This window comes from Salvia hispanica, chromosome 6 (genome assembly GCF_023119035.1).
Source record: "Salvia hispanica cultivar TCC Black 2014 chromosome 6, UniMelb_Shisp_WGS_1.0, whole genome shotgun sequence".
NCBI classification, from domain to species: Eukaryota; Viridiplantae; Streptophyta; class Magnoliopsida; order Lamiales; family Lamiaceae; genus Salvia; species Salvia hispanica.
This window is the reverse complement of record NC_062970.1, coordinates 47,597,051-47,611,612: the sequence shown is the minus strand read 5'-3', so window position 1 is coordinate 47,611,612 and position 14,562 is coordinate 47,597,051. Positions and strand designations below refer to the sequence as shown.

Genomic DNA, 14,562 nt, shown 5'->3' with positions numbered 1-14,562 from the left:
AGACCAGACTAGTCGATCACAGACCAAACTAATCCATTATGAGAAAAAGCTCGATTAGTCTACAAATCCACATCCGTTGTCTTACACATTCGATAACACTAGAGTCCATTCTATTTAGTGTGGCACTGCTGCTGAGAACACTCCACCACATTTGCAGCCATGGAGAAAACTTCACATTACATCTTTGCAGTTTCAGTAATTTTACTACTAACTTCCCAAAAGTCTGGCACAGCCAAAACATTCACCAGTCTTGCCACTGATCAGTCTTCCCTCCTAGCACTAAAATCTCACATTGCCTCAGACCCTCATCCCCTACTCACCACAAATTGGACTAAATCAAGCTCCGTTTGCAGTTGGATCGGTGTCAGATGCAGCACGCGCCACCACAGAGTCGCTGCCCTAAACATCTCAAACATGGGCCTCTCCGGCACCATTCCACCACACCTCGGAAACCTCTCCTTCCTCGTTTCACTCGACCTTGGAGGAAACAATTTCACAGGCACTTTGCCTAACCAGTTGTCCTTCTTACATAAACTCCACTACTTATCTCTGACAAATAACAGTTTCACAGATTCTATTCCAGAATCCATCTCCAACTTAACAAATCTGTCTTACCTCGATTTTTCTCAAAATTCCCTTGAAGGAATAATCCCACCAGAGATGTGTAAACTTCAAAGACTGCAATATTTGGCATTTCAATATAATCATCTCTCAGGCATTATACCATCATGGTTGTCTTTCTTACCTAAACTCGAGTACTTATCTCTGAGAAACAACAGTTTCACAGGTTCTATTCCAAAATCAATCTCCAACTTAACAAATCTGTATCATCTTGATTTTTCTTCCAATTCACTTGAAGGAATAATCCCACCAGAGATGTCTGGACTTCAAAGACTGGAATATTTGGCATTTCAAGACAATCATCTCTCAGGCAACATACCATCTTCACTATTTAACATATCTACCTTAAGAGCTTTATCTTTAGTATCAAATGAATTGAGTGGCAATCTTCCAAATGATCTGTGTGCCAACCTTCCATCTATTGAAATAATTTACCTTGGTGAAAATCAACTGAGTGGCCAAATTCCATCAAATCTGTCGGGATGTTCGCAACTTAAGCATCTGTCGTTGGGCATCAATTATTTTAGTGGACAGATACCCGCATCGATTGGAGATTTAAAATCTCTCCAACTTCTACAGCTCCCAGACAACCATTTAACTGGTATAATTCACTTCCTGCAAGTATACAAATATAAGATTTTGCTTTGTTTTTGTGAAAGTTTCAAATCCAAGTCATATATCTTTTCACAGGCACATTGCCCCTCAGTATCTTCAATATCTCTTCATTGCAAGCTTTACAACTATGGAGAAATAAACTTTATGGGAACCTTTCAAGAGAACTTGGGAATCTTACAATGCTAACAAAGCTGGATCTCGACAACAACAAGTTCACAGGTATAAACACCATTTAATGAGAGACTAAGGAATACATTATATCTCTCATTGTTCAATTTATCAAAACATTTTTCTCATTTTATTATTCTTTAGTTCTTGCTTCTTTCATATAAAAATTATCATCTAACGATGAAACTACAGTAGAATCATCATTTATATATTTTTTGGTATGACAGGCGCTATACCAAGAGAACTCGGCCAACGTCTTCACAGGCTGGAAGAACTGGACCTAGACATGAACATGTTGAGTGGTTCAGTTCCACCTGAGATTTTTAACATCTCAACACTTGGAGTTCTTTCACTTACATCAACTGGTCTGAGAGGTGCTCTTCCAGCTGACATCTGCAGCGGCTCTCCTTTCGTTCGATATATCTACCTTAGTGGTAATGACATCAGCGGACGAATACTGGACTCCATTTCCAACTGTTCCCAGCTCATACATCTGGATCTCAGTGTTAACAGATTCACAGGCATATTGCCTCACTCTCTCGGAAGCCTAAGATATCTGGAATTATTGAACGTGGCAGGCAACAATTTGACGACCGGATCATCATCTTCAGAAGTGAGCTTCATTACTTCATTGACAAACTGCAGATTGTTGAATAATTTGGACATTAGTGAAAATCCACTTGATGGCACACTTCCATCTTCCATTGGGAACTTGTCCTCCCACCTACAAATATTCGGTGCGTTTGGCTGCAGATTAAAGGGAACGATTCCTGCCGAAATCGGGAACATGACCAGCTTGGTTAAACTCTCTTTAAGCAACAATCACTTGTCTGGTAATATTCCGACTACACTAAAGCATTTGTCGTACCTCCAGGGCTTACTGTTAGATGACAACAACATGAGAGGCTACATTCCATATGGTCTGTGTGATTTACACAGCTTCTTCGAATTGAGTTTGAGTGTAAATCAATTGTCAGGTGGAATTCCAAAATGTTTAGGAAATGTCTCATCCTTACGCAGACTTTTCCTAGACTCTAACATGCTGACTTCAACCATACCGTCAAGCTTGTGGCGGCTGAAGGATCTGCTGATGCTAGACTTATCCGGTAATTCATTGACCGGATTCCTACCTCCAGAGGTAGGTAATTTAGCTGCAGCCATTTCTATAAATATATCGATGAATCAATTGTCAAAGTCTATCCCAAGCACATTTGGTAGTTTGCAAAATTTGGTTGAACTTTGTTTAGCACATAACAGACTTGAAGGTTCAATTCCAGACTCCATCGGGGGGATGACAAGTTTGGAAACTCTGGACTTCTCCTTTAACAACCTCTCTGGTTCGGTGCCAAAATCTTTGCAGAAACTTCAACACCTCGACGATCTCAACGTCTCTTTCAATGCCCTGAGTGGAGAAATTCCCAGTGGTGGTTGTTTTGTGAACTTCACAATGGAATCCTTCAAGGGTAATAAAGCACTATGTGGAGTTTCAAGATTCGGCGTCGCACCTTGTCCTGTTGTCCAAAAACACAGATCAAAGAGGAAGAAGGTAGAATTTGCTTTGTTCATTCTAGTAGGGGTTGTGGTTTTTACCACAATTCTGTGTTTGGGATTTGTTTTCCTCAGAAACAGAAGGAATGCTAAAGCAACTGATGCAACTTTGTCGGTTGTACCGGAAAGAATTTCGTATTATGAACTCTTACGAGCTACTCAACAATTCAACGAAAGCAATTTACTAGGCGTGGGAAGCTCTGGTTCTGTTTATAGAGGGATTCTCGAAGATGGGAGTGCCATTGCTGTAAAGGTGTTTAAACAGCAATCGGAAGGTGGTTTCAGGAGCAGATTCGACGTTGAGTGTGAAGTTCTACGCAGCATTCGTCATAGGAATTTGGTCAGAGTCATAAGCAGCTGCTCCAATGAAGAATTCAAGGCTTTGGTACTTGAATACATGCCAAAGGGAAACCTTGACAAATGGTTGTATTCGCACAACTATTTCTTGGATTTCGTACAGAGGTTGAACATAGCGATTGATGTGGCGTCTGCGTTGGAATATCTTCACCATGACTACTCCACTGCAATCGTTCATTGCGACTTGAAGCCTAGTAATGTCTTGTTAGATGACGACATGGTTGCTCGCGTGAGCGATTTTGGTGTATCAAAACTGTTGGGCGAGGGAGAGAGCGTCTTGATAACAAACACCCTGGCGACATTGGGCTACATTGCTCCAGGTGAATTGTTATTCTTCATTGATTGTTCTTTTAACTAAATAATGATTTTATTCTGTGATGCAGAGTACGGTTTACAAGGGCTAGTCTCCACAAGATGCGATGTCTACAGCTATGGGGTGCTATTGATGGAAACCTTTACGAGAAAAAGACCAAGCGACGATATGTTTGCTGGTGATCTAAGCTTAAAGAGTTGGATTCAAAGCTCAGTTCCACAATCAACATATCAAGTTATAGATGTCAATTTACTCACAAATGTTGAGGAAGAACATGGCGACAGAATTGTGGAATGCACATCATCCATATTGGAGTTGGCTTTCATGTGCTCAGCAGACTCTCCTAGTGACAGGATTAACATGAAAGAAGCTCTAGCAGAGCTGCAGAAAATCAAGCACCGATTTTCGGAATGAAGACTATATCACATTTGTTAGGTTAGTTTGCTTCTATCTATAGGCTGTCGTTTATCTATCACGATAGATACGATAATATAGTACTTCCTCTGTCCCATTAGAAATGAAACGTTTTCCTTTTTGGTCTGTCCCATTAAAAATGAAACGTTTCTAAAAATAGAAACAATACTCTTCTACTTTTTCTTCTCTCTTACTTTACTCTCTCTTCATTAACTCACAAAACAACACTACATAAAATCCTGTGCCGAAAAGCAAATATTGCATATTTAATGAGACAGAAGGAGTATGATTGAGTATCCGTATCCTCGTTACTAGAATTTCTCTAATCTCACCAATTATTATGGAAAACCTTTTTTAGGTCATTTGATATGAAAATATTACTTAATATAATAGTATTTGACAATTAACCACTTCTATTAAGTAGTTGTAAGATAAATACAACAAGAAACAAAACATGAAGATAATACTTTTCTATTTTCTCAAAATTTCCCCTACCATACCTGCCAACATGAACTAAATAGGTTCGGTTCGACTCATTCGTGGTGCGGTCTTTAAATTTAATGTAAAGATTTCCTAAACAATCATCCATGTCAAATGCCGGTACCCGGCCCAGTTCGCCGCGACTCGAACGCCTATCGCCAGCGCAGCGAGCAGCAGCGGGACCGGGGCCCTTTCTATAGCTCGGGTGGTTGCATCGTCCCTTGCGCCTCCCGAGCTCTGGGCGTGGTGGAAGACAGCCAAGGCCAAGTAGGAGCCGATCACGGCGACTCTGACCCACGGCTCGCCCACGGCAGCCAACACTGCGGCAACGGGAAGCGCGGACGACACGTAGTCTCTCTTCTTCGCAAACCTAGCGAAACAGAACATGCCCACGAGCAGCGTCCAGAAGAAGAGCTCAGTGATGTAGTTCCTGACAGCAGCGAAGCCGACCAGGCCGGCCAGCGTGAGGAGATACGGCTGGCTGTTCACGGAGTCCGGGGAAGCGGCCTCCGCGACGGCGAGCACGGCGGATGTCAGCACGATGATCTGTGTCAGCTCCGGGATTGGAGCGTACGCGACTATGCCAGAGTAGAAGGATCGGATACTGTAGAAGGCTGTCTCCACTAGGCGGATTGTGGAGGTGAGGGGATCTCCGATGAAATGGAATACGAAGGCCAACACCAGCTTCGAGATGTAACCCGAGAACCACGCTAGAGCTCCGAGAGCATTTCTCCAGTTTGATAGTTCCCACAAGACGGTTCTCCAAGCATACAGCAAGAACGCCAGCACTGGGAGAAAACGATATCGAAATCATTCAACGGAGAATTGCATTGGAAGTTAAAAGAAAGCATCTAAACTGTTTAGAGATCACAAAGGATAATATGACACTCAAAATAGAAACAGAATAGATGAAATTTCGCAATACATATAAAAAAGCATCAACAAATAGAGCTCCGAAACATTAAAATTGCCCCTGCACGAGACCTCACAGTCCGTGCACCTAGACATTACCACCTAAGAGTGAGTTTGTACGGAAGAAATCATGAGTTCGTGGCAAGAACTCAGAGATCCTTATATGTTGTAACACCTCCACCATTCAAACTACAAAACTCGGATCAAAAACCTGTGACAGAATCCCAAACTACATTTCCCTCTACGGGAAACTAGACGGATACTATTTCAGAAAGATGACAAAGTTTAGACACCAGTAAAACTCGCAGCTTCATAAGCATAAAACAAACAGAAACCGAAGAAAGGTCAAGTTTTTCCCTTTGGCAGATTCCAAACTAAGGTGTATTGTATCATCATGAAACTATGTAAGCATCCTAAAACCAAGAAACAGCTATGAACAATCAACAATCAAAATCTGTACACATACAAAAAATCCCAAAAAATCCTAACGAAACTGAATGAGCACTTAGCCACGAAATCCGATCTTATTATGGATACTCAAGAGTTGCAAATCGAAATACCATCCTACGAACTAGAAATCGAGCTGCTCCTCAGTCGGAAAAAAAAAGATCAGCTTTGGTAGTAAGGCTTGTTTCGATTAGCTACCTCATTCATTTTACCTAAAAACTTCAGTCCCATTAAAGAAAGATTATAGTGAAAATTATGCATCTTTAGCTCAACAAAGAACTTGATTATATCCCTCAAATTCTCTACTACTCCCTCCGTTCCCACTCTGACTAAAGCATTCACTTCCCTTTTGATTTGTCCCACGCAAATTGAAGCATTTCCCTTCAAATTTATATCTTCTCAAACTCCCAAAACAACACTGCATAAAATCCATTGTTGAACTAGAAATACGTCACTGAGAGTGGAACAAAGGTAGCATTTCACAATCACACATGCCAAACATTTCATCTATTTTGCTTAATAGAAAAAATCATCCATCGCATATACTCCCTCCATCCCACTCAAAACGACACATTTTCCTTTCATTATGTCTCTCTAATTGACACATTTCTAAAATAAAATCATCAATCTATCTCCTTTATACGCTCTCCGTTAACTCAGAAAACAACAATGCATAAAATCCCGTTACATTCTACAAGCTCTCAAGTCATCTTGAAGCTAAATAAAGCAAAAACAACAATAACCATAAATCAACTCCAAAATCAAGAATCCAATCATAAATTCACACACATTTCACACACACACACACTAAAAAGAAGCAAAATTAATTAATCTCACCAATGAGCAAGGGCCATCTAACAGGCTTATCAGGAGCTTCCTTAGTCAAATATCTGAATCTCTCCGGCATAGTGCTCTCTCCACGAATATCCTTCTCTTCATTTTCAGCTTTCACCACAAACCCACTTCTATTCACTGGAAACCCATCAATGGATTTCCCGAATGAGCCGTAAAAGCTGTGGGAAATCTGGATTTTGCTCAAAGGCTTCGCCTTTTCGGCCAGCGGCGACGGGAATTGGGCGTTGCGGTGGCGAAATTGGGGGGGAATTTGAGGCTGGAAGAGCTTGATTGGGGCTTTGGAGAAGAGGGTTGAGAGCGCGGTCGACATGATTTGACGGGTTTGGGGATTTCAGAGGATTCGGAATTTCGCCATTGATGAATTTTGGTGACGACGGTGAAGGATAGGGGTTTTCGAAGACTCTGCATAAGGGATTAATTTTAAAAGTTTTTTTAATTGTTTTGGGAAAGAAAAGAAAATGAATAACTATTTAAATTATGCACAAATAAGAGAGTAAAGTGTTGAATAAATAAGGAAGATCTAATTCTGGTTATAAAAACTGAAAAATAAATTAAGAAAGATGAAAATTTTGCAATTATCACGTACTTCCTCCGTCCCTCAAATTTTATCACAGTTTGATCGGATACGAATTTTAAGAAACGTAATGAAAGTGGATTGAAAAAATTGATAGAATGTGAGTCCTACTTTTAAAGTAGTTTTGTAATAAAATATGAGTGAAAATAAGTTAGTGGAATGTAGTGTCCACTATAAAAATAGTAAAATGTTAAATGTGATAAATTTTATGGACGGACCGAAATGAAAAAACATAACAAAATTTCATGGACGGAGGAATACTATTTCCTTTTGACGGTGGCCAGTTCAAATATGTGGATAAAATGGTATTGGGCAAAACGCCAATGTTTAATTATGTTATCAACGTATTTTAAATCGGTAGCACATCCATTTATATTTTGCTAGAAAGAGAAGAACGTAAAAATTCTGAATTTTTTTTTCGTGAGTACTTTCTAAACTTTTAGAAGTGGAAGACAAATCAGAATTTGAACATTTTTTTGTATCTTAGTATATGATAATTTAGCCAAAATAAAATGATGAAATATGATATTATGTGTCAATAATTGGAGTTTGGAAACATTCTTTTTGTTAATATTCTGAAAATTGTAAGATTTAACATAAAAGAAGAAAGAAAAGTAAGAAATTTATTTATATATGAGCGATTTGATTGATACCAAATGATTGATTGTGAAAATTCCAAAATTCATACTAATTTTTATGATTAAATTTTTAATTTGTAGAACATAGTTCGTTGTAGTTAAAAAAAATTAATTTAATGACTTTTTATGTCACAATATCAGAGTATAAATTAAAATAACGTTACATGTTGAGAACCAAAACAATATCATATTTTCCTAAATTATTTATAATTTGCATTATGATTTATATTTAACTATGTTAGCACCAAAATTTTAGTTGTAAACTCAACAAATTAATAGTATGATAATTTATAAAACCAGAATCCTCCTATGAAACTTTTTAGATTCCGATTTTTTCTCAATATCAAATCCATCTATATAATATTTTCACACATACTATCATATAAATACGTGTAAAATTACGGTAATCTAAAATCTAGAAGAAGAAAGAAAGAAGCAATGGGATTATGCTGCTTCAAGGCTTTACCAGAAGAGTTTAAGGTTTACTTGATTCTAATCAAACCCTATTATTTATGATGAATCGATTATAAATTGAATTACAAGAATAGTTTTTTCTTCGGTTGACCTAATATTTTTTTTTTTGCATCAATGAAGGGAGATTTGGGTTTGTTTACGAATCTACCGCGAGAGCTGACGCTAGATATCTTGGGAAGACTCCCGATTAAAAGCATTATAACGTGCAAGTATGTTTGTAAATCATGACACGTTATTATTCAAGGGTTTTCGCCTCGGAAACCGGTTCTCACATTCAAGTGTCATGGTCCATGCCTTCTATGTCTATGGAATATTTGGGGCGAATGGTCACATTATGGTTTGATGTTCGTGAGGGATAAATACTATAATCATCTTTTCATAATCAATTCAATGACTCGTGAGTATATCAAGCTTCCTCTGCCTAAGCCTAAGCATAAGATTGTCGGTGGCTTTAAATTCATGTTCCAATTTAGAGTAAGTAGAATAAGCGAACAATATAAGATTATATGCGGTTATCGTAAATATGGATCTTGGTCATGTTATGAATACACTCTAGGGAAAACAGGAAGACGGGGGCTGTGGAGACGCATTTCAGAAGCATCGAAGTTTATTGAAGGAACACCAACCAACCCTGAACGATTGGTTGCTTCATATTACAATGGAAATTTTTACTAGTTAGGCATATGATGATATAATAGAGAGGAAGATTGAGCTCTTTAGCATTAATATATAAGTGAAATAATGTGAGTTCCTATAAGCTAATTGTTTGGAATCAACTTTGTTTATGTGATTGTATAAATAATTTGCATATTGCTATTTGGAGTATGAAAGAACTATTGAGATACAAATTCTTGGGTAAAAGAATACCTTCATCACACGACTTATCTTGAACTCCCACTCAATATTTTGGCAAAGGGCGACCTGTTGTTCAAACTATAACATGTTCAGTATTGCTTCCTCCCTGAAAATTTATCAAACTTCTGCATTCGTTTTGTAAAAATAATAATAAACATTTATATTAGAGAGAATAAATTAAGAAAGAATAATATATAAAAAAGTCTTTAATAAAATTATTCTCTCTTATTTTACCTTCTCTATAATTTAACTATTTATTATTAGTTTTACAAAACAAGTGCAGTGACAAACTTTCAGGGACATAGAAAGTACTTTTTATATCCCAAACTTTCTTCCACTAACACACATGCGGTTTAACAATGTTGAGTAATTAAAATGCAAAATATTTCCTAAGCCTTACACACTATTCTGTATTCTCTGTTTTTTTATGGACAAATTAATATAAATTTAAAGGTTGCGTCACGGTGGACTCGAACCCAACACCTTTAGCTTCAGCTATTACCATTCTTAATGCTTGACCAACTTCCACACACATTTTATGCACTTTTATTGTTTTAACAGGTTGGTAATAGTTTTGATAGGTCATGTATATTTTCAAATCTCATTTCATTGGATTGTTATTTACATAATCATTTGTTATTTTATCAATTTCCACAGCGATCGACCCGCTAAGATAGAGTGAGCAGTCAGCTGAGTTTATGTGGATGTGCAGCAGCCTTAACTCGACGCAATTCGAAAGAGCTTCGCGTGAGTATTTTTGCACAGAAAGTTATGACCTTTCTATTAACGTTGCGTAGTGTAGTCAAAGCTGACAGAACTTAGAACTTAGACTGAATGTAGTTTTATTTTATTGTTTATTTTCTTTGTATGAGATATCTTTCAAAATTTATTCTAATCCCAGATGATATATTTAACGATAATTTTCTTATAAATTCCTAATTTTTTTTATTTTGCATACTAATAAATAAACTGTTGATTATTTCTGAATTCACTACCAATTAAAATTTAGTTATTCACATAATTTGATAAAATACTTATGTTTATGTCACATTTTACTAAATTGAGTAATTTCGTAGGTTGAATTTTGGTTTATATTAAGCTACGATTAGCATCAAATCCATACAATATTTTCACACATATCATTTGGATACGTGTAAAAAACAAGAAGTAAATCTAGTTGATTATTTATTTATCCTTACCTAGAAATAGATACACTACACTTGTACGTGGTGGGGAGGCGGCGGCGGCGGCGGCGGCAATAAAATCATGGTTATTTGAAAACTAGAAGAAGAAAGAGAGAAGCAATGGGAATTTGTTGCGGCAAGCCTTTACCAGAAGAGCCTAAGGTTTTCTTGATACTAATCAAACCCTATTATGATGAACCGATTGCAAATTGAACTAAAATAATAGTTTTTTCTTCACTTGACCTAATAATTTTTTTGTATTAATGAAGGAAGATTTGGATTTGTTTACAAATCTACCGCGAGAGATGATGCTAGAGATCCTGGGAAGACTCCCGATTAAAAGCATTATAACGCGCAGGTATGTTTGTAAAGCATGGCGGCTTTTTATAGAAGAGGGCTTGCCAGCACCATCGCGTGGTCGGAAGCCACTTCTCACATTCAAGATGCCTGGCCTACGCATTCGATCTCCACCCAATCATTGGGACAGATGTCATAAACTTAGTTACGTTGATGGTTTGTTTTTGGTGTGGGATAGCCACATTAATCATCTTTTCATAGTCAATCAGATGACTCGTGAGTATATCACGCTTTCTCTGCCTAAGCCTATGCCTAGTCCTAGGAATATATATTACCTATTATTTGGCTTTAGTGTCGAATATTGATTTAGATTTGGATTAAGTAAAATAAACGGACAATATAAGATTATATGCGGGTTTTAGGAATCTAGATCTTGGTCATATTATTTATACACTCTAGGGGGAGGAGGAGGACGAGAGGCGTGGAGATGTACCGAAGGAGCATCGGGCATCCCTACAGAGAGCTTGCATCGTATTTGAATGGAAATTTTTCCTAGTTGGCATGTGATATAGTAGAGATGAATCTCTTCGGGCATGTGTTGCCTTGATATTGAAACTGAGCTCTTTAGCAATGTTATATTGATCTATAAAAGTGAAATAATGTGTATTCTTAGTAGCTAAGTGTTTTTGAGAATCAACTATGTGTATGTGATTATTCAGATCATTTGCATATTGCTATTTGGAAGATGAAGAACTATTGAGATACAAATTATTGGATAAAAGAATATACCTCCAGCACACATAGAATTCATCGTGAACTCCCATTCTATATTTTGGAAAATGGTGACTTCTTGTTTATATAGTGACATATGGTAGTCTTTCAACTACTATATAATGTTAATTATTCAAGTATCACTTTTTATACAATTGTATAACTATGTCATGTTAATTATTCAACTATATAATTGTAACTCACCTAGTTGTACAATTAATCCCCAACTTTGACTTCCCACAAATTACATTAATGAAATCTCTCCACAATACATACATTCTAGCATTTCATGCAACACCAAGAAAATTACTTTCTTAAACTTAAGTGGTACCGATTGGAAACAAGCTACAACAAAAATATATGGCTATAATTTAACTTCCTACAAATTACATCTAAACCCTAATCTATGAAACTTCTTAGATTCCGATTTTTTCTCACTATCAAATCCATCTAATATTTTCACAATACGTGTAAAAAAACAAGAAATAAATATAGATGATTATTCATCCATATCTAGAAAAAGATATCCATACTTATACATAGTTGGGAATTGAGGTTATGTGAAAACTAGAAGAAGAAGAAGCAATGGAAATTTGTTACAGCAAGCCTTTACAAGAGCATAAGGTTTTCTTGATACTAATCAAACCCTATTATGATGAATATTAGTATTATAAATTGAATTACAAGAATAGTTTTTTCTTCACCTAACCTAATATTTTTTTTTGAAATAATGAAGGAAGGTTTGTTTACAAATCTACCGCGAGAGGTGACGATAGAGATCTTGGAAAGGCTCCCGATTAGAAGCATTATAACGTGCAGGTATGTTTGTACAGCATGGCGCCTTATTATAGAAGGGGATTCGCTTGCAAAGTCGCATACTCGACCATGCTTTCGATCTCCACCCAGTCATTTGGGAAAACATACTACACCTACACCTGGTCCAAATGATGGTTTGCTTTTGGTGGTGGATGAACACATTGATCACCTTTTCATAGTCAATGAAATGGCTCATGAATATATCAAGCTTCCTCTGCCTACACCTAAGCCTATGACAATCCGTGAATTTGGGGCCAAATTTTACAACAACAGTATAAGCGGACAATATAAGATTTTATGCGGCTGTCTTGAATCTGGATCTTGGTTATGCTATTATGTATACACTCTAGGGGGAACAGGAGGACGAGGGGTGTGGAGACGCGTTGAAGGAGCACTGCCGTGGAGCACCGAGAAACCCTAGACGAGTGGTTGCTACATATGTGAATTGATATTTTACTTGGCACATACTAAATATTTATTAGAGAGGAATCTTTGAGGTGTGTTGCTTGATGTTGAAACTGAGTTCTTTAGCAGTACAATATTGTATCTATATAAGCGAAATAATGTGCGTTTATATATGCTAAGTGTTTTGGGACAACAAAGTGCAGGTCAGTTGGTAAGACGCTTCCCCTCCAATCAATAAGTTAGGGGTTGGAGTCATCATGACATAAATTGCATGAAGTAAATGTAGAATCTATGATACTTAGTTTTATTTTATTCATTTGTTTTCTTTGTATGAGATACCTTTCAAAATTCATTGTATATTTAAGAGTAATTTGGCTATAAATTTCTACATTTTTTATTTGCATACTAATTTAAAAATTCTTCTGTAAATTATCAAATTATTGATTCATTTTGATTTTGCAACCGATCAAAATTTTAATGCTAATATAATTTCATGACTTACTTATGTCACACTATCATACATCAACTGAAATGACGTCTCGTTTTAGATGACAAAACAATACTCCCTCATGTCCCCAATAGATGTCCCCATACATGAGACCGGTGTAGTTTTAAAAAATATATCTAATTTTATGAAGAAAAGTGAGTGAAAAAAATTTGTAGAATATGAATCTACTTTTATAAAAAATTATGAGTATAATGAGTTAGTATAATGTAGGTTAAGTGAAATTGTATATTTATCTATTGAGGACTGTTCAATTAAAGAAATATGACACATTTAATGGGCGGGGGGAGTATCATATTTTACTAAGTTCAGTAATTTCGTATGTTGAATTTTGGTTTACATTATAGTAGTACTACGTTAACAACAAAATCTTGGTTGCAAAATCATCAAATCAATAATTTGATAATATACAAGCAGATTTTAAAGTTGATATTCCAAAACTAGAATTTGATCGAAAGTTTAATAATTTACAGTCAAATATCTCCATATTTATTATATGTGTAATCTTTAATAAGAAGTTTAAAAAAATATTAATTTCCTATTATTTACTCTAACTCACATTCCGATTTTTTCTCAGTATCAAATCATCTAATATTTTCACACATATCAGAAGAAGAAGAAAAAAGCAATGGGAATTTGTTGCTGCAAGCCTAAGGTTTTCTTGATACTAATCAAGCCCTAATACCCTATTATGAGAATTGATTTTATATAATTTATAAATTGAATTGCAAGAATAGTTTTTTTTTTCACCTGACCTATTTTTTTTTTTTTTTTTTTGCAACAATGAAGGAAGACTTGTTTACAAATCTACCACTAGAGATGACGATTGCGATACTGGAAAGACTCCCGATTAGAAGCATTTTAACGTGCAAGTACGTTTGTAAAGCATGGCGCCTTATTATAGAAGGGGATCTGCTTGCAAAGTCGCGGACACGGAATCCACAGATTCAATCTCGACCTAATGGTTTGCATTTGGTGCCGGTTCACTTTGATTATCTTTTCGTAATGAATGGAATGACTCGCGAGTATGTCAAGCTTCCTCTCCCTAAGCCTAAGCATAAGCCTACCAGTGACATTAGCTCCATATATGAATGTAAAATAAGCGGACAATATAAGATTTTATTCGGTTATCGTGAATCTGGATCTTGGTCATATTATGTGTACGCTCTAGGGGGAACAGGAGAACTAGGGGTGTGGAGACGCATTGAAGGAGCACCAGGCAACCCTACACGACCGGCTAAATCACTTTTTGATGGATTTTGGCATATGACATAGAGGTGAATCACTTGGCGTGTTGCCTTGATATTGAAACT

The 14,562-nt window shown here is 36.7% G+C and overlaps 3 protein-coding genes across 3 annotated transcripts; 2 read left to right on the top strand and 1 right to left on the bottom strand.

The window, feature by feature from the left end:
- The first annotated feature begins 414 nt into the window (after window positions 1-414).
- On the top strand, window positions 415-1,472 carry LOC125195610 (probable leucine-rich repeat receptor-like protein kinase At1g35710). The gene is made up of 2 exons (XM_048093744.1): window positions 415-1,222; window positions 1,312-1,472. The coding sequence occupies exons 1-2, from the start codon at window positions 415-417 to the stop codon at window positions 1,470-1,472; spliced, it is 969 nt and encodes a 322-aa protein (XP_047949701.1).
- Window positions 1,473-1,624: 152 nt separating this feature from the next.
- On the top strand, window positions 1,625-4,160 carry LOC125195609 (receptor kinase-like protein Xa21). The gene is made up of 2 exons (XM_048093743.1): window positions 1,625-3,629; window positions 3,693-4,160. Exons 1-2 carry the CDS (start codon window positions 1,625-1,627, stop codon window positions 4,034-4,036), a joined length of 2,349 nt encoding a protein of 782 aa, XP_047949700.1. The 3' UTR covers window positions 4,037-4,160.
- Window positions 4,161-4,431: 271 nt separating this feature from the next.
- LOC125192372 lies at window positions 4,432-7,147 on the bottom strand. Its single transcript, XM_048089909.1, has 2 exons — window positions 6,713-7,147; window positions 4,432-5,304 (listed from the first exon to the last, which is right to left on the bottom strand). The coding sequence occupies exons 1-2, from the start codon at window positions 7,038-7,040 to the stop codon at window positions 4,610-4,612; spliced, it is 1,023 nt and encodes a 340-aa protein (XP_047945866.1). The 5' UTR covers window positions 7,041-7,147; the 3' UTR covers window positions 4,432-4,609.
- Between the last annotated feature and the right edge of the window lie 7,415 nt (window positions 7,148-14,562).